The sequence below is a fragment of the Heptranchias perlo genome, chromosome 6 (assembly GCF_035084215.1).
Source record: "Heptranchias perlo isolate sHepPer1 chromosome 6, sHepPer1.hap1, whole genome shotgun sequence".
Classification (NCBI taxonomy): domain Eukaryota; kingdom Metazoa; phylum Chordata; class Chondrichthyes; order Hexanchiformes; family Hexanchidae; genus Heptranchias; species Heptranchias perlo.
The window spans coordinates 77,948,608-77,969,441 of record NC_090330.1 but is presented as its reverse complement, the minus strand read 5'-3'; the positions used below and the strand labels follow the sequence as shown (position 1 = coordinate 77,969,441).

The 20,834-nt window shown below is 47.5% G+C and overlaps 1 protein-coding gene across 2 annotated transcripts in view; it reads right to left on the bottom strand.

Moving 5' to 3' along the window:
- LOC137322562 (opioid-binding protein/cell adhesion molecule-like) overlaps window positions 1-20,834 on the bottom strand; it is a 129,090-nt gene that overhangs the window by 52,993 nt on the left and 55,263 nt on the right. Inside the window, exon 3 of one of the 2 annotated variants that reach the window (XM_067985479.1) lies at window positions 12,364-12,472. The exons of the other annotated variant lie outside the window; for it this stretch is intronic. Within the exon in view, the coding sequence (XP_067841580.1) occupies window positions 12,364-12,472 (109 nt within the window). The remainder of the gene's footprint in view (window positions 1-12,363; window positions 12,473-20,834) is intronic. 2 annotated transcript variants of the gene reach the window in all.

Below are 20,834 nucleotides of genomic sequence, written 5' to 3'. Positions count from 1 at the left end.
AAGTGAGACTTTGGTGGTGGTTTTTATTTATGCAATGAGCTGAGAGGGACACAAATGTATAATCAGATGGAGGGCGATTTGATTGTCTTGTGGGAGCGGAAAGGTGGGGAATGTAGGACTGTTGGTGAGTTGGGGGGATGTAGTTCAAATTACTGATAGCGGGCACGGATCAGGCGAGCACGCAGAGCACTTGCAGACAAGACATGTGGTTCCTGCTGCATCCTTGCGTCTTCCTACACTTCCTCTTCTGGCTCCACCCCCTCCACCTCCTCCCCCTCCTCAGCATCTTCCTCCTCAGCCTCCTCCTCCTCCACCTCTGGCTCAGGGCCTTCTGCAATCATTGGTGGCAAAGGCTGGTCCCTCATGATGGCGAGGTTGTGCAGCATGCAGCAGACCACCACAAATCTGCCCACCCGCTCAGGGAGTACTACAGGGCTCCTCCAGAACGGTCCAGGCAGTGGAAGCATTGTTTGAGGAGGCCTATGGTGTGCTCCAGATGTTGCATGTGGCAGCTTGGGTCTCATTATAGGCCTGCTGTGCACGTGTGTGTGGATTCCTGACCGGTGTCATGAGCCACGGCGTGAGGGGATAGCCCTTGTCGCCCAGTAGCCAGCCTTTGACTTGCCGAGTCGGGTGAAAGATAGCTGGCACGTTGGACTGCCGCATGACAAAGGTGTCGTGACTGCTCCCAGGGTAGCGGGCATCGACCTCCATGATTCGATGCGTGTGGTCGCACACCAGCTGCACGTTGAGGGAGTGGAAGCCCTTTCGGTTGACAAAGATGGTTGAGTTGATGTGTGGGGCACGCAGGGCAATATGTGTGCAGTCAATGGCACCCTGCACCATGGGGATGCAAGCAATGCGGGCGAACCCCTGTGCTCACTCGTTCTGATTGTCCCTGTGGAGAGGGAAGGTGATGAACCTGTTCCTCATCTGGTACAGTGTGTCTGTGACCCTCTCTTATGCAGCAGTGCACTGCATACAGCGAGATGTTGCACATGTCACCAGCAGAGGCCTGAAATGCTCCTGAGCTGTAGAAATTCAGTGCCGCGGTTACCTTCACAGCCACAGGCGATGATATCCTCGGCCTTCTCTGAGGCTGCAGTTGTGGCCGCACCAGTTGACAGATCTCAGTCACGGCTTCCTTGGTGAACCTCAGGTGTTGGATGCAATCCTCCTCAGTCATGTTGAGGTAAGCGAATTGGTCCTGGAAGGCCCTCACTGAATATTACCTCCTGCTCAGTGCCCTGCATCTCCTCATCCTTTGTCGCCTCACAGCGTGACCTCTCTCCATGCTCCCAGTTGTGTTCAATGCCCAGCAGGAGCCCTAGAAAACCGCCCATGGTTGGCAGGAATGTTGTTCAACCACGGTTGTAACTTTCCGACCCGTAAGGCAGTATCTGCCAAACCACTCTCAAATGTAGTCCAGGAACTCTCAGTAAGAATAGGGAGTTTCAAAAACACTTCCTACTCCACCAGCAGCCAGAAGCAATAATCCAGCAACGAACTTGCAACACCTGCATGGCCCCTTTAAATAGTGCTGGTGGGGATTCCTTCAGGCACTGTAAAACACGTTTAGATGGTTGGGGATAAGACTGTACGTTGAGTTGAAAGTTAATGTCCAAAATTGTGTCTATCACTTTAAATCAGCGTTGCACACTGATTGCACGCATTTTTTCCCTACTTTACATGTTTACATCGTTCAGTATTTATGCACGCGCTAACTCCTATACCAAGATGGTGTCTGGCGCACGTTACGCAGGAAATGTGCGTGCGCATCCAATACACCGTCTTGGATGTCGGAGAGTCTGTGTAGCGCCGAAGCAATGGGCGCTTCACGGCCCAATTTAGCACCCAATATCTCTACTAGGGGAGGGGATGTTTGCCTACATAAGTTATTGTGATTCATGGTGTGACATGCTTGAGGTGTTCCAATATGATATGGCACTCTATAAATCCTATCAATTCAACTGCCTTTCGTAGCTCATCATCTGTCCCCAAAGAAACACCTCCCTTACTGTCATGTGGCAACAGTGCTGAGTGGGGTTGGCTACACCATTGAAGCCCCTTAGAGGCGCTCTAGTCCTCGGCCAACTCACTAGTACCACGCCCCTCTACAGTGATTGGAGGGCTCACTTTGTTGGACAAAAGTCATTCCATCAATAACTTGGAGTCAGCTTTATTCAAGTATGATGGATAATCCCTCCTTGTCAGTTAAAAGTAGGTGTTTAGTTCACCAGTCACTTCCTGTGGGGTTTGTGACTGTTGCTCCTTTATTTCTTCCCATAGTGTGAGCTCTTGTGCTTTTAGAGTTGAGCTGTATTCTGGATAATTCCTTAAACTACCACCTGGGTATACTTATTTCCAACCAGGCTCAAACTGCGTAAGTAAAATAACTTTGTGCTTGTCCTGATTTGGAAGTAAATTTTTGTCTTCATCATTCCCGGAAGAGCTTTGCGCTTGTCAGAGAATTGGGAATGTGCTCTCCCACACTTTACCCTCTGCACCAAGGTAAAATAAATCTCCTGATGTCCAGTGAAATAATCTAGATTCTCCTGTTCTTTTTTCCTCTCTATTCTCTTCATGTAGAAGATCACCATTGGGTTAAAATCCCTCTGTGTACCATTTTTGCACTTGTGTATTCACATGAATTTCTCTTTGCGCTATATTATTGCAGACACTAACTCACTTAAAGTAACAGGTATATGGTACCATAATGCAGAGTGGAATTGATGTGAATGTGTTGAGCATTGGACTGAAAATTTGTATTTAATAAAACTGACACATCCACACACCCACTAAACTGTAAAACAACACTTGGAGAGTGGGTTCCTGACTGTAATATCATCTCGGAGTTCTGTGGGTGGTTAGAAACCTTAGCTTTGCTCTTGCAGTTTTCAGAACTAGCAAATTTTTTGGTCAGGTCTCTATTTAAACAAGATCAGAAAAGGAAAAAAACTGCATAGGTAAAATATATATATTTTTAAATATAAAAGATAAGTTGATTGGGAATAATTAAACATAGCATACAAGGGCCCTAGAACATGATTTTGAACAAATTTTATGTTCCAGGTATTCCTAACATTCCCAAAATGTGGTGGCAGTTGTCTGGGATAATTCCCTGCTCTGTGCTATGCTCAATGATAATGTGACAGGGCATTAGACAAACTTATCATATAGATGATAGATGCAAGTGTAAATCTTGCCAGGCTGCAGTCCTGCATGGAATCTTGCTCACCGTGAGCCTGAATCAGAGAATCAGGTGCAAGGGGTCAAGGTTTGGTTTTCTGACATGCGCTCCCATCAAGCAAGGCCCTGTGCCTGGTGGCATTCATCCTATGGAGAATACATTGGCACAAACCTCCCAGTTATGGCGGCTGGTCAGGAGAACCTCCTGGCAGGCGGGTCGGTAACCAAAGGACACAGATTTAAGATAATGGCAAAAGAACCAGTTGGGAGATGAGGAGAATTATTTTTTACGCAGCGAGTTGACATGATCTGGAATGCATTGCCTGAAAGGATGGTGGAAGCAGATTCAGTAGTAACTTTCAAAAGGGAATTGGGTATGTACTTGAAAAGGAAAAATTGCAGGGCTATGGGGAAATAATGGGGGAGTGGGACTAATTGGATAGCACTTTCAATGAGCCAGCACAGGCATGATGGGTTGAATGGCCTGCTTCTGTGCTGTAAGATTCTATGGGCCCTAAATTGGGCTGTGTAGCGCCCGTTGTGTCGGATGGCGTCTTGGATGCGCACACATGTTTCCAGCATGCGTGCACCGGACGCCATCTTGGTATAGGAGTTAGTGCATGCACAAATACCGAACGCTGGAAGCATGGAAAGTAGGGAGAAAATACGTGCAATCAGTGTGCAATGCTGATTTAAAGTGATAGACACCATTTTGGACCTTAACACTCAACTCAATGCACAATCTTAACCCCAACCATCTGACCATGTCTTACAGTGCCTGAAGGACACCCGACCAGTGCTATTTAAAGGGGCCATGCAGGTGTTGCAGGTTAGTTGCTGGATTATTGCTTCTGGCTGCTGGTGGAGTAGGAAGTGTTTTTGAAACTCCCTATTCTTACTGAGAGTTCCTGGACTACATTTGAGAGTGCTTTGGCAGATACTGCCTTACGGGTCGGAAATTTACAACCGTGGTTGAACAACATTCCTGCCAACCATGGACGGTTTTCTAGGGCTCCTGCTGGGTATTGAGCATGACTGGGAGCATGCAGAGAGGCCACGCATAGCAGGTCAAGCTGAGAGGAGACGGAGGACGAGGAGGCGCAGGGCACTGAGCAAGAGGCCATATCAAATGAGGGCCTTCAGGGATCAATTCTCTAACCTCAACATGACCGAGGAGGATTGCATCCGACACCTGAGGTTCACCAAGGAAGCCGTCACCAAGATCTGTCAACTGGTGCGGCCACAACTGCAGCCTCAGAGCAGGGCAAGGACAGCATTGCCTGTGGCTGTGAAGGTCACTGTGGCGCTGAATTTCTACGACTCAGGAGCATTTCAGGCCATTGCTGCCAACATGTGCACTGCTGCATAAGGGAGGTCACAGACACACTGTACCAGATGAGGAACAGGTTCATCACCTTCCCTCTGCACAGAGACGAGCAGAACGAGTGAGCATGGGGGTTCGCTCGCATTGCTGGCTTCTCCTTGGTGCAGGGTGCCATTGGCTGCACGCATATTGCCCTGCATGCCCCGCATATCAATTCAGCCGTCTTTAACAACTGAAAGGACTTCCACTCCCTCAACATGGAGCTGGTGTGTGACAACACACATCTAATCACGGAGGTCGATGCCCTTTACCCTGGGAGCAGTCATGACACCTTCATTATGCGGCAGTCCAAAGTGCCAGCTATCTTTCACCTGATTCGGCAAGTCAAAGGCTGGCTACTGGGCGACAAGGGCTATCCCCTCACGACCTGGCTCATGACACCGGTCAGGACCCACACACACGTGCACAGCAGGCCTATAATGAGAGCCATGCTGCCACACGCAACATCGTGGAGCACACCACAGGCCTCCTCAAACAACGCTTCTGCTGCCTGGACAGGTCTGGAGGAGCCCTGCAGTACTCCCCTGAGTGGGTGGCCAGATTCGTGGTGCTATGCTGCATGCTGCACAACCTCGCCATCATGAGGGACCAGCCTTTGTCACCAATGATTAGAGAAGACCGTGAGCCAGAAGTGGAGGAGGAAGAGGCTGAGGAGGAGGAGGAGGAGGAGGAGGGATGGAGCCGGAAGAGGAAGTGGAGGAAGACGCAAGGGTGTAACAGGACAACATGCCTTGTCTGCGAGGGCTCTGCGTGCTCGCCTGATCCGTGCCCGCTATCAATAATTGGAACTACATCCCCCAACTCACCAACAGTCCTACATTCCCCACCTTTCTGCTCCCACAAGATAATCAAATCGCCCTCCATCTGATTGTACATTGGTGTCCCTCTCAGCTCATTGCATAAATAAAAACCACCACCAAATGCAAAATCAAAGTCTCATTTATCAATGAATAAATAAAATTATGCAAAAATAACAGAACTATTCACCCTTGTGCATTCCCTTAGTGCCTGTTGTCCGTGTGCCTTTACCTATCCTAGTGCTCCTACGAGGTGCTTCCTCAGTTACTGGAACATGGGTGGTGGGAGGCTGCTGGCCTTCAATGGAGGAGCGTGCAGATGGCCTTAGAGGACGACCTCGAGCAGCTCTGGGCCGGGAGGGCCCGGCTTCAGACTGCACCATCTCAGCATGGGCTACAGCAGTCTGGCCTGGCTGGCCGATAGGCAACAACAGGGGCACTGGCGGAGTGGCAGGAGTGGGAGCAGGAAGGGTGTTGTCCTGAGAGAGGATAGTAGGTCCGACTGCCATGGCACCACTGCCACTCTCCCGGGGCGGCGCCTCAGCAATCCTGGTGATCAGCTGGAGAACGGATTGCTGGAGTGCTGTGACGCCCTGGAAGCCCCGTTCCACAGTGGTCCCCAGAGCCACGAAAGCAGCAGTCTGAGCTTCCAAGGCAGCAGTCTGAGCTGCAAATGCAGCAGCCAGACCTTGGGTGGCAGATGTTTGTGCTGCAATGGATACTGTGACATCAGTCATCAGACACTGCATCATGGTGGGTTCCACAGGTGCACTAATGGAAGTGACCACCCGTTCCATGTTGGAAAGGATGGGCTCCAAGCTCTGCACAAAGCCCCTGTGCCAAGTTGGAGCTGGACTCCTCCGTGCCCCTTCTCATTGTGCGCAGGCTTTCTGGCAGGTTTTCCAGTGCCCCAAGCATTTGTTGGTGTACGTCCATCAGCCGTCTTCTGTAGCCTGGCCCATCGAAGTCCTCGTATGACTCCTCTGAAGCAGAATTAGTGAGTGACCTTGCCCTCCGATGAGCTGGCTCCTGTGGTATCCGTTCCCCCCACCCCGGCTCCTGCACACTTGTGCTCGGTGTCTCACCATGTGCAGATCCCTCCTCTAACCTAACCTCTAAAGGACGCGCAGTGTCAGTCTCTGAGCTGGTGGAAGCAAGTGTCAGATCGAGTGATGGTGTGGCTTCAGTGTCCTCCTCCTCCTCCTCCTCCTCCTCAGGTGCCGTCACGTGTTCTTGGGTATCAGCAATGACAAAGGGAAACAGGTTGAGTTGTGGAGTGGGGAGAGGAGCAAGTAAGAGGTGTGTGCTGATAGCATGTGCAGCACATGAGTCAGAAAAGTTTATGGAAGGAGGGAGATCTGGAAAAGGAGAAGGAGAATTAGAGACCCCCTTCATATCGGGACCTCCAGCGCGGCATGTTGAGATGGCTGCAGCGACGGCCCGCCCAATGATCTGAAGCACGGTCTCCTCTAGGGGGGAGGTCCCTCCTGCTGCCGGCTGATACGCGCCACCTTCTCCTGCAAGACAGAGGACAGTGTGTCAGCGAGTATCCTGCATGGTGTGCGGGTGATGTGCTTGTTGTGGTCGAATAGCTGCCAGTTTGTTTGGCCTGAGAGTGGTGGCTGTGTGGCCTGCAAGTGTGGTACTATGTGCGGGTGAGATGCAGCATTGCATATGGATGGGCAGTGTTTGTTGGTGAGTGGGTGATGGGGAGTGTGATGCGTGGAGCAATGGTGCAGTTCGTAGGATGTGCCACTTGACACTTGCATTCACTCTCTTTGGCCACTTGTGTCAAATCGTTGAACTTCTTTTGGCACTGCACCCAAGTGCGTGGTACAATGCTCCTGGCGTTGAATTCCTGTGCCACAGCCTGTCAATGCCTGCAGAGCTGCAGTCTGGAGGGTCTTCTGCCACCCTGCGGGTACATGTTGGCCCTCCTTTCTTCCACCCCTATCACCAGGACCCCCAGAGCATCATCAGAGAAGCGTGGCACCCTCTCTCGTGCCGGCCATCTTACCCTTCTCAAAGTAAGCTGCTTAAGAGGTGCAGGCCGTTGATGACATGTGCTGTGCACGCCCCATTTCCATCTTCCTCATTCCCCGTGTATCCTCCCAGCAGCCCGGGTAGTGCTGGCTGCACGGAGATATCATGGTAAGTAGCAGGCAGCACAAAGTTCACGTATTGCCTGTGTAGGGGCCATTGATCGCGGGGTACTAGTACATCACGTATTGCCTGTGTAGGGGCCATTGATCGCGGGGTACGAGTACATCACGTATTGCCTGTATAGGGGCCATTGATCGCGGGGTACGAGTACATCACGTATTGCCTGTGTAGGGGCCATTGATCGTGGGGTACTAGTACATCACGTATTGCCTGTATAGGGGCCATTGATCGCGGGGTACGAGTACATCACGTATTGCCTGTATAGGGGCCATTGATCGCGGGGTACGAGTACATCACGTATTGCCTGTATAGGGGCCATTGATCGCGGGGTACGAGTACATCACGTATTGCCTGTGTAGGGGCCATTGATCGCGGGGTACTAGTACATCACGTATTGCCTGTATAGGGGCCATTGATCGCGGGGTACTAGTACATCACGTATTGCCTGTGTAGGGGCCATTGATCGCGGGGTACTAGTACATCACGTATTGCCTGTGTAGGGGCCATTGATCGCGGGGTACTAGTACATCACGTATTGCCTGTGTAGGGGCCATTGATCGCGGGGTACTAGTACATCACGTATTGCCTGTATAGGGGCCATTGATCGCGGGGTACGAGTACATCACGTATTGCCTGTGTAGGGGCCATTGATCGTGGGGTACTAGTACATCACGTATTGCCTGTATAGGGGCCATTGATCGCGGGGTACTAGTACATCACGTATTGCCTGTGTAGGGGCCATTGATCGCGGGGTACTAGTACATCACGTATTGCCTGTGTAGGGGCCATTGATCGTGGGGTACTAGTACATCACGTATTGCCTGTATAGGGGCCATTGATCGCGGGGTACGAGTACATCACGTATTGCCTGTGTAGGGGCCATTGATCGCGGGGTACTAGTACATCGCGTATTGCCTGTGTAGGGGCCATTGATCGTGGGGTACTAGTACATCACGTATTGCCTGTGTAGGGGCCATTGATCGTGGGGTACTAGTACATCACGTATTGCCTGTATAGGGGCCATTGATCGCGGGGTACGAGTACATCGCGTATTGCCTGTGTAGGGGCCATTGATCGCGGGGTACTAGTACATCACGTATTGCCTGTGTAGGGGCCATTGATCGTGGGGTACTAGTACATCACGTATTGCCTGTGTAGGGGCCATTGATCGCGGGGTACTAGTACATCACGTATTGCCTGTGTAGGGGCCATTGATCGCGGGGTACTAGTACATCACGTATTGCCTGTGTAGGGGCCATTGATCGCGGGGTACTAGTACATCACGTATTGCCTGTGTAGGGGCCATTGATCGCGGGGTACGAGTACATCACGTATTGCCTGTGTAGGGGCCATTGATCGCGGGGTACTAGTACATCGCGTATTGCCTGTGTAGGGGCCATTGATCGCGGGGTACTAGTACATCGCGTATTGCCTGAGTAGGGGCCATTGATCGCGGGGTACTAGTACATCGCGTATTGCCTGTGTAGGGGCCATTGATCGCGGGGTACTAGTACATCGCGTATTGCCTGTATAGGGGCCATTGATCGCGGGGTACTAGTACATCACGTATTGCCTGTGTAGGGGCCATTGATCGCGGGGTACTAGTACATCACGTATTGCCTGTGTAGGGGCCATTGATCGCGGGGTACTAGTACATCACGTATTGCCTGTGTAGGGGCCATTGATCGCGGGGTACTAGTACATCACGTATTGCCTGTGTAGGGGCCATTGATCGCGGGGTACGAGTACATCACGTATTGCCTGTGTAGGGGCCATTGATCGCGGGGTACTAGTACATCGCGTATTGCCTGTGTAGGGGCCATTGATCGCGGGGTACGAGTACATCGCGTATTGCCTGTATAGGGGCCATTGATCGCGGGGTACTAGTACATCACGTATTGCCTGTGTAGGGGCCATTGATCGCGGGGTACGAGTACATCACGTATTGCCTGTGTAGGGGCCATTGATCGCGGGGTACTAGTACATCGCGTATTGCCTGTGTAGGGGCCATTGATCGCGGGGTACTAGTACATCGCGTATTGCCTGTGTAGGGGCCATTGATCGCGGGGTACTAGTGCATCACGTATTGCCTGTGTAGGGGCCATTGATCGCGGGGTACTAGTACATCGCGTATTGCCTGTATAGGGGCCATTGATCGCGGGGTACTAGTACATCACGTATTGCCTGTATAGGGGCCATTGATCGCGGGGTACTAGTACATCACGTATTGCCTGTGTAGGGGCCATTGATCGCGGGGTACTAGTACATCACGTATTGCCTGTGTAGGGGCCATTGATCGCGGGGTACTAGTACATCACGTATTGCCTGTATAGGGGCCATTGATCGCGGGGTACTAGTACATCACGTATTGCCTGTATAGGGGCCATTGATCGCGGGGTACTAGTACATCACGTATTGCCTGTATAGGGGCCATTGATCGCGGGGTACTAGTACATCACGTATTGCCTGTATAGGGGCCATTGATCGCGGGGTACTAGTACATCACGTATTGCCTGTATAGGGGCCATTGATCGCGGGGTACTAGTACATCACGTATTGCCTGTGTAGGGGCCATTGATCGCGGGGTACTAGTACATCACGTATTGCCTGTATAGGGGCCATTGATCGCAGGGTACTAGTACATCGCGTATTGCCTGTATAGGGGCCATTGATCGCGGGGTACTAGTACATCACGTATTGCCTGTGTAGGGGCCATTGATCGCGGGGTACTAGTACATCGCGTATTGCCTGTGTAGGGGCCATTGATCGCGGGGTACTAGTACATCGCGTATTGCCTGTATAGGGGCCATTGATCGCGGGGTACTAGTACATCACGTATTGCCTGTGTAGGGGCCATTGATCGCGGGGTACTAGTACATCACGTATTGCCTGTGTAGGGGCCATTGATCGCGGGGTACTAGTACATCACGTATTGCCTGTGTAGGGGCCATTGATCGCGGGGTACTAGTACATCACGTATTGCCTGTGTAGGGGCCATTGATCGCGGGGTACTAGTACATCACGTATTGCCTGTGTAGGGGCCATTGATCGCGGGGTACTAGTACATCACGTATTGCCTGTGTAGGGGCCATTGATCGCGGGGTACTAGTACATCACGTATTGCCTGTGTAGGGGCCATTGATCGCGGGGTACTAGTACATCGCGCTACACCCGTCCGAAAATGGCCCTAATCGAAATTTCCCCCCTATGTTTCTCTGAGTATGTCCAATATTTAAAGAGTGAACAAACCCCACTGAAGATCATACAAGCACATTATGATGCTAGGTCTGCACGTTAGGTAAATATTAGATTGCACTGTTTGTTGTTATATAATGGTTAGTAACAGGAATAAATATACCGACTACTGCAGTGGCCCAGAGAATTTATTCATTGTGTAGTTGAACCATATGGACTGGGAGGTTTCCAGGTTTGATGTACAGTGTCTGCTAAGTGACCTGATCTCAGCCATTGTGGCAATAGGAGTTTGGTAACTAGCCTGAATGTCTTTGGATTAAGGATGCCCACTCCTGATCATTATAAGATCATAAGAAATAGGAGCAGGAGCAGGAGTAGGCCACTCAAGCCTGCTCTGCCATTCAATAAGATCATGGCTGATTTTTTACCTCAACTCCACTTTCCCGCCCCATCCCCATATCCCTTGATTCCCTTAGTGTCCAAACATCCATTGATTTCAGTCTTGAGAATACTCAGCACCATGATCTGAGTTTAAACGACATACAAACCACTGGTACAAAACCTGAGGTTTTTTGAATGTTAGGAGTGCACTGTAATAAGATTACAGGCTGCTTCATGTTATTTTTATGGACCTTTTCAAGTTTTCTGACCATTTGTGTGTTTGAGTGTCTTGTTTTCCAAAGTGCTGAGGCACTTCGGAGTTGAGTGAGTATGGCACTTTGCACTTGTGCACTTCCGGCACTGCAGCATTACCACAGATCAATATGCAGTAGATCGCGGAACAAATCAATTGAGGAGAGATTTTCCTGGGTCTGTGTCCAAGAGCACCAGATCGCCTGAACACAATGGGCAGCAGATAATCAGGCGGGTTTCTTTATAGACATGTGCTCCAACCAACCTGATTTTCTGATGCTCACAGTGCCAAGATAATCCAGTACAATATTATAAGGTTAATTCCTGCAGCTCGGTGCAATATTATAAGGTTAATTCCTCTAGCTCATTACTTGACTGTGTTTTGATCTATGCTTAAAAAGGCTACAAAATAATCATTAAAAAAAAATCTCAATTATGGGTCTATTTAAAATCTGTGAGCATCAGTAATTATCCCAAGAAATAGATAGAGTGATGATAAGGGAAAAGATGAATGAAGATGGAGCAAGCTGATATCTTTATGTTTTTTTTGGTGAGTCTTTTGGTCAGCCTTCAGCATGATTGCACAACCTGATTGGTATCAAACCTGTAAATTCTGCAGCTACTGATACTTATCATCCGTAATTCTCTACCTTTTGAACTGTTTTTTTTAACCTGTTCTTAAGGATCATTCTGTAAAACAATTCTTACCTCTGTATTTTCATAAAAATGTAATGTTGAATTTCCATATTGCCTGTCATCTGTCTATTCGATCAGATAATGTCTATCCCTTCACTCACTAAGAAGATAAAAGCAGTCAGCAGTCGGCTCTGCAGCAAAAGTGGTTTCCATGATAACCAAGTTGTGCGGCACTTTCAAGGAATTCACCTACCAATGAGTACACAAGAGAAGTGGCATTGTGATCCCATCTGTAGACCTGAAACCCACTAATGTGCCCATATATTTTAGCCTAAGTGTATAGACTAGGTTTTATAATATACTTACGTTTTATAAAACCATCTTCTGCAGCAAATAAATCCAGTCGCTGAGATTATTATGATTCCTACAAGTGGAGGAATTGACTTCAAAAGAATCACCCTCCATTCTTTTCCAGCTGGAAGATGGAGACAATATGAGTTGTTAATAGAAATTAAACTGATACGGATTGAAATCAGTGTGACATCATACTGCACAGAGGTCACAAACAGGTATTTGAGGAGTTACATTGCACTTCTAAAAACTAAAGATTTTTTATTAAGTATAGCTCTGAGTGTATTACACTGTGGAATGCACAGCCACGTAGGTCGGGTACTGTACTCAGTGTGAAACTGCTGGGCACTGCACCAAGTGTGAAACTGCTGGGCACTGCACCAAGTGTGAAACTGCTGGGCACTGCACCAAGTGTGAAACTGCTGGGCACTACACCAAGCATGACACCGCTGGGCACTGCACCAAGTGTGAAACTGCTGGGCACTGCACCAAGTGTGACACTGCTGGACACTGCACTGAGTGTGACACTGCTGGACACTGCACTGAGTGTGAAACTGCTGGGCACTGCACCGAGTGTGACACTGCACCAAGTGTGAAACTGCTGGGCACTGCACCAAGTGTGACACTGCTGGACACTGCACTGAGTGTGACACTGCTGGACACTGCACTGAGTGTGAAACTGCTGGGCACTGCACCGAGTGTGACACTGCTGGACACTGCACCGAGTGTGAAACTGCTGGACACTGCACCGAGTGTGAAACTGCTGGGCACTGCACCGAGTGTGAAACTGCTGGGCACTGCACCAAGTGTGAAACTGCTGGGCACTGCACCGAGTGTGACACTGCTGGGCACTGCACCGAGTGTGACACTGCTGGGCACTGCACCAAGCATGACACTGCTGGGCACTGCACCAAGTGTGAAACTGCTGGGCACTGCATCGAGTGTGAAACTGCTGGGCACTGCACCGAGTGTGAAACTGCTGGGCACTGCACCGAGTGTGACAATGCTGGGTACTGCACCGAGTGTGACACTGCTGGGCACTGCACTGAGTGTGACACTGCTGGACACTGCACCAAGCATGACACCACTGGGCACTGCACCAAGTGTGAAACTGCTGGGCACTGCACCAAGTGTGACACTGCTGGGCACTGCACCAAGTGTGACACTGGTGGGCACTGCACCAAGTGTGGCGCTGCTGGGCACTGAACCCAGTGTGACACTGATGGGCACTGCTTCCAGTGTGGCGCTGCTGGGCACTGCACCCAGTGTGACACTGATGGGCAGTGCTTCCAGTATGGCGCTGCTGGGCACTGCACTCAGTGTGACACTGATGGGCACTGCACCGAGTGTGACACTGTTGAGCACTGCTTCCAGTGTGGCGCTGCTGGGCACTGCACCCAGTGTGACACTGATGGGCAGTGCTTCCAGTATGGCGCTGCTGGGCACTGCACTCAGTGTGACACTGATGGGCACTGCACTCAGTGTGACACTGCATGGGCACTGCACCGAGTGTGACACTGTTGAGCAATGCTTCCGGTGTGACACTCTGGGCACTGCTTTGAGTGTGTGTCATTGGAACACCATCACCTCCAAATTCCCCTCAGTCACACACCCTCCTGACTTGGGCATATATTATTATTCCTTCATCATTATTGGGTCAATATCCTGGAATTCCCAACCTAGCAGCATCATGGGAGCACCATCACCACAAGGTCTGCAGCACTTCAAGAAGAAAGCCCATCACTTTCTCACGGCTACCAGGGATGGGCAATAAATGTGACATTGCCAGTGTCACCCACATCCTGAGAATCAATATCAAAAAATCTGGAGATTATTCAAAACATTGCTCACACATTGGATAAAGAAGTCCTTCCTAACATCAGTCCTAAATTGAGCTCTTGCTTTATTGCCTTGACAGATCTTGAAATAATGCTTGGGACCTATCCACATCATTTAATACCTGAAATACCTGCAGAAAGCCTCCTTTCAAGGCTATAGAGCCCTATTTTTTCCAATCTTTATTCATAACTGTGCCAGGGGTCAGCCTTATGCTCTTCTCTGCAGTGCTCCGAGAGTCTGAATAATTCCCCTGTGTCTTGGTAGCCAAAACGAGACACAGTATGGAAAGTGTGTTCTGACCAGGGCAATATACAGATTTAGCATGACATCCTCCAAGTTATACCAACTAATTTAGCAATATAATCCAGTATTCCATTTACTTTGCTTAAGAGACTAGTAGCACCTGAAGTTCTCTTTCAATTCCACTTTCAGCTAGTTCTACACCATCCACAATGATAATGCTTCCATAGGACAGTCATTCTTTCTGCTAGTGTGCAGTACCTTATACGAGCTGCAGCTCTGTCCATTTATTGATTTTATATAACTCTGTGCAAGCTGAACTGCCTCATCAGACTTTACTAGCTCCTTCTCCCAGTTCAGCATCATCTGGAATTTTACATTGAATTTTCTCAATCCAAATCATTGTGTGTTAGAGATAGTATGGGTCCATGTACTATCTGCTATGTATGCGATATAAAGCAATGTTATTAAACTGATAAAAGCTTAGTATCATTACACCCTATGTTTCCCCTGTTTAGCGTGACTCAGATTGGTTTAACACACCTCTTTAGCAGCTGAAAGGAGTACTTCTCTGATTAACCACACAGCATTTTTCTATTAAGTTTATGTGTTTGATGAAGAATGCAATGGCAAATTGAAAAATGTATGTGCTTTATTTCAATTTAATGCTGCAGAAAGTGAGACTAAGAAAGTACAGTGATGGGTAAAACTAGCCTTTAAACTGTACTGATGTGGGAGTCTGATATTCTCATAGAGGGCTCATAAGAACATAAGAACACAAGAAATAGGAGCAGGAGTAGGCCAATCGGCCCCTCGAGCCTGCTCTGCCATTCAATAAGATCATGGCTGATCTGATCCTAACCTCAAATCTAAATTCATGTCCAATTTCCTGCCCGCTTCCTGTAACCCCTAATTCCCTTTACTTATAGGAAACTGTCTATTTCTGTTTTAAATTTATTTAATGATGTAGCTTCCACAGCTTCCTGGGGCAGCAAATTCCACAGACCTACTACCCTCTGAGTGAAGAAGTTTCTCCTCATCTCCGTTTTGAAGGAGCAGCCCCTTATTCTAAGATTAGGCCCCCTAGTTCTAGTTTCACCCATCCTTGGGAACATCCTTACCGCATCCACCCGATCAAGCCCCTTCACAATCTTATATGTTTCAATAAGATCGCCTCTCATTCTTCTGAACTCCAATGAGGAGAGTCCCAATCTACTCAACCTCTCCTCATATGTCCACCCCCTCATCCCCGGGATTAAACGAGTGAACCTTCTTTGTACTGCCTCGAGAGCAAGTATGTCTTTTCTTAAGTATGGACACCAAAACTGTATGCAGTATTCCAGGTGCGGTCTCACCAATACCTTATATGCAGCAATACCTTCCTGTTTTTATATTCCAGCCCCCTAGCAATAAAAGCCAACATTCCGTTGGCCTTCTTGATCACCTGCTGCACCTGCATACTAACTTTTTGATTTTCTTGCACTAGGACCCCCAGATCCCTTTGTACTGCAGTACTTTCCAATTTCTCGCCATTAAGATAATAACTTGCTCTCTGATTTTTCCTGCCAAAGTGCATAACCTCACATTTTCCAATATTGTATTGCATCTGCCAAATCTCCGCCCACTCACCCAGCCTGTCTATATCCCCTTGTAAGTTTTTTATGTCCTCCTTAATCTCTACTTTCCCTCCTATCTTTGCATCATCTGCAAACTTTGATATATGACACTTGGTCCCCTCCTCCAAATCGTTAATATAGATTGTAAAGAGTTGGGGACCCAGCACCGACCCCTGTGGAACACCACTGGCTACTGGTTGCCAGTCTGAGAATGAACCATTTATTCCAACTCTCTGCTTCCTGTCAGATAACCAATCCTCCACCCATGCCAGAATATTACCCCAAATCCAGTGATTCTTTATCTTGAGCAATAATCTTTTATGTGGCACCTTGTTGAATGCCTTCTGGAAGTCTAAATACACTACGTCCACTGGTTCCCCTTTATCCACCCTGTACGTTATGTCCTCAAAGAACTCAAGCAAATTTGTCAGACATGACTTCCCCTTCATAAAGCCATGCTGACTTTGGCGTATTAAATTATGTTTATCCAAATGTTCTGCTACTGTCTCCTTAATAATAGGCTCCAAAATTTTACCCACCACAGATGTTAGGCTAACTGGTCTATAATTTCCAGCCTTCTGCCCACTACCCTTTTTAAATAAGGGTGTTACATTAGCAGTTTTCGAATCTGCCGGGACCTTTGCTGAGTCCAGAGAATTTTGGAAAATTATTACCAAAGCATCCACAATCCCTACTGCCACTTCCCTCAAGACCCTAGGATGTAAGCCATCAGGTCCAGGGGATTTATCCACCTTGAGTCCCATTAATTTACTGAGTACTAATTCCTTAGTGATTTTAATCGTATTAATCTCCTCCCCACTAGATCCCCCTGTTTGTCCAGTGTTGGGATATTCTTAGTGTCCTCTACTGTAAAGACTGAAACAAAATATTTGTTCAGCATTTTTGCCATCTCCATGTTTCCCACCATTAATTTCCCGGTCTCATCCTCTAAGGGACCTACGTTTGCCTTAGCCACCCTTTTTCTTTTTATATAACGATAGAAACTCTTGCTATCTGTTTTTATATTTTTTGCTAATTTATTTTCATAATCTATCTTCCCTTTCTTAATCAATCCTTTAGTTACTTTTTGCTGTCATTTGAAGACTTCCCAATCTTCTATCCTCCCACTAAGTTTGGCTACCTTATATGTCCTTGTTTTTAGTCGGATACTATCCTTAATTTCTTTACTTAGCCACGGATGGCTGTCATTTGTTTTACACCCTTTTTTCCTCAGTGGAATATCTATTTTTTGAAAGTTGTAAAATAACTCCTTAAATGAACACCACTGCTCATGTATCGTCTTTCCCTTTAATCTATTTTCCCAGTCCACTTTAATCAACTCCGCTCTCATACCATCATAGTCTCCTTTATTCAAGCTCAGTACGCTTGTTTGAGAACCAACCTTCTCACCCTCTAATTGGATATGGAATGTAATCATGTTATGGTCACTCATTCCAAGGGGATCCTTAACTAGGACATTATTAATTAATCCTGGCTCATTACACAGGACCAGGTCCAAGGTTGCCTGCCCCCTTGTAGGATCAGTTACATACTGCTCAAGAAATCCATCCCTAATACACTCAATAAACTCTTCCTCAAGGCTGCCCTGCCCAATTTGATTTGTCCAGTTAATATGATAGTTAAAATCCCCCATAATTATAGCTGTTTCCTTATTACATGCCCCGACTATTTCCTGATTAATACTTCTTCCAGCAGAGTTGCAACTATTAGGAGGCCTATATACTACGCCCACGAGTGTTTTTTTCCCCTTATTATTCCTTATCTCTACCCAAACTGTTTCATTGTCCTGATCTTTTGTCCCAATATCATTTCTCTGTATTACAGTGATTCCTTCCTTTATTAACATAGCCACCCCACCTCCCCTTCCTTCCTGCCTGTCCTTCCTGATTGTTAAATACCCTGGCATATTTAATTCCCAGTCATTGTCACCCTGCAGCCATGTTTCTGTAATGGCCACAAGATCATACCCATACGTAGTTATTTGAGCCGTTAACTCATCCATTTTGTTACAAATGCTACGTGCATTCAGATAAAGAACTTTCAAATATGTTTTGTGACACTTAGTTCCTGCTTCTTCCTTTTTTAACACTTTACCTTTTACTCCATACCTTCTGTCCCTTTCTGACACGCTTTCCTCTGTCTCCCTGCTCAGGTTCCCAACCCCCTTCCACAGCTTTGATGCTGGTTTAATCGCCTTGCGTCTTCTAGTTTTTATTTTATCTGTCGTGGCAGAAACCATAGAATCATAGAGTCATGGAATGGTCACGCACAGAAGGAGGCCATTTGGTCCATCGAGCCTGCGCTGGCTCTCTGCAAGAGCAATCCAGCTAGTCCCAGCTAGAAATAATGAATGTAAGGAATCTTACAACACCAGGTTATAGTCCAACAGTTTTATTTTCAAATAAAACTGTTGGACTATAACGTGTTGTTGTAAGATTCCTTACATTTGTCCACCCCAGTCCATCACTGGCATCTCCACATCAGAAATAATGAAGGTTTTGATTAGTCCATTGCAGGTATCATTTAATAAGCGAATAATTATGATCTGGAATGCACTTCCTGAAAGGGCGATGGAAGCAGATTCAATAGTAACTTTAAAAAGGGAATTGGATAAATATTTGAGAAGGAGAAATTTGCAGGGCTATTGGGAAAGTGCAGGGGAGTGGGACTAAATGGATCGCTCTTCAAAGAGCCAGCACAGACACAATGGGCTGAATGGTCTCCTTCTGTGCTGTATCATTCTATGTGGTCGATGTTAACCCCACCATGACGGGTGGGAGAGGATCTGGAGGGCTGGTTAAAAATTAAAAATCGGGGAACGCCACCCCAACCCACAGCGTTTTTACGGTGGTGGGTTTTGTGGCGTGCTTGTGTTCCCAACTTCGAGAGGCAGAACCCTTCATTAACATATTTAAATCAGGCCCCCACAGTTCAGTTGGGAGTCTGATTTAAATTTAACAGCTGCCACGTGGGTTTCTCAAGGCTCGGGGAATGCGGAAGCTACATGGAGACGGGAGCAGCCGGCTGCAGTAGGTAAGTGTTTTTAGATCACTCCTTGTGGACCAGGAGGAGCACCTTCAAGCAAACTTTCTGCCGATCGCAGCTTCTCCTCGCTGCCACGATAGCCGACCCCCCTCCCTCCAGTCTGCCCTGTGATCGGCTGATTCCTCCCCCAACCCCTGATCCTAAGCCCCGATCTCGCCCTTCCTCCCTCCTGATTACTGGGCTCTCCCCACTCCTCCACCAAGCCCCAATCCTCAGCTCCAATTGCTAGGAATTTATCTATTTCCAGCAAATGTCTCAGCTAAATTAATTTTGTATTTAAATCATTAACATCAGTTTTTACCAATTACTAACAATAAATTCATGCACATTTTTGAATTTGAGGGGGGATAAACAATTCCCCTTTGATTTCTTAACATAAATCAGGTGTACATCGCAATTGTGATGCCAACATTTGTGTCGAGGGGAACCAGGATGTAGCAGCAGAGAGAAGGAACAAGGGGCATAGAAAACTAGGAGGGACAAACAGCAACAGACTAAAGAATAGTGTAGAAAGTGCAGGAATTAACATAAAAACATAAGAAATAAGAGCAGGAGTAGGCCATATGGTCCCTCGAGTCTGCTCCACCATTCAATAAGATCTTCTACCTCAGCTCCACTTTCCTGCCTGATCCCCTAATCCCTTGATTCCCTTAGTGCCAAAAATCTGTCGCTGGCAGTCTTGAATATACTCAACGACTGAGCATCTACAGGGTTAGAGAATTCCAAAGATTTACACAACCCTCTGAGTGAAGACATTTTTCCTCATCTCGGTCCTAAATGGCTAACTCCTTATCTTGAGACTATGATCCCTAGTTCTAGGCTCTTCAGTCAGGGGAAACTGCCTCTCAGCATCTACCCTGTCAAGCCTCTAAGAATTTTATACGTTTCAATGAGATCACCTCTCATTCTTCTAAACTCCAGAGAATATAGCCCCATTCTACTCAATCTTTTCTCATAGGACAATCCTCAGGAATCAATTTAGTTGCAACCTTCGTTGCAACCCCTCTAAGGCAAGTATATCCATCCTTAGGTAAGGAGACCAAAACTGTACACAGTACTCCAGGTGTGGTCTCACCAGAGCCCTATATAATTGCAGCAGAGCATCCTTTTTCTTATATTCCAACCCCTTGCAATAAAGGCTAACATACCATTTGCCTTCCTAATTGCTTGCTGTACCTGCATGTTAACTTTCTGTGTTTTGTGTGCAAGGACACCTAGATCCCTCTGAATACCAACATTTTTTAGCCTCTCACCATTTAAAAAATATTCTGCTTTCTATTCTTCCTACCAAAGTGGATAATTTCACATTTCCCCACATTATACTCCATCTGCCACCTTCTCGCCCACTCACTTAACCTGTCTATATCCCTTTTGGGCTTTTTACGTCCTCCTCACAGATTACTTTCCCACCTAGCTTTGTATCGTGGAGGAAAAAAACGCAAAACTGACGAGCATGGTGTTAGAATGTAAGTGTGTTAATGCGAGGAGTGTTACAAATAAGTTTGATGAGCTGCAGACACAAGTTGCCAAATGGGGTTATGATATGGTGGCTATAACGGAACTAAACATTCCCTACTACAATGTATTCAGGAGAGATCGGAAGGAAAAAAGAAAGGAGGGGGTGGCAGTATTGTGCAAGGATAATATTACAGTTCAACAGAGGGACGATATACTAGAGGGTTCAAAAACTGAATCTATTTGGTTAGAGTTAAGGAGCAGAAAAGG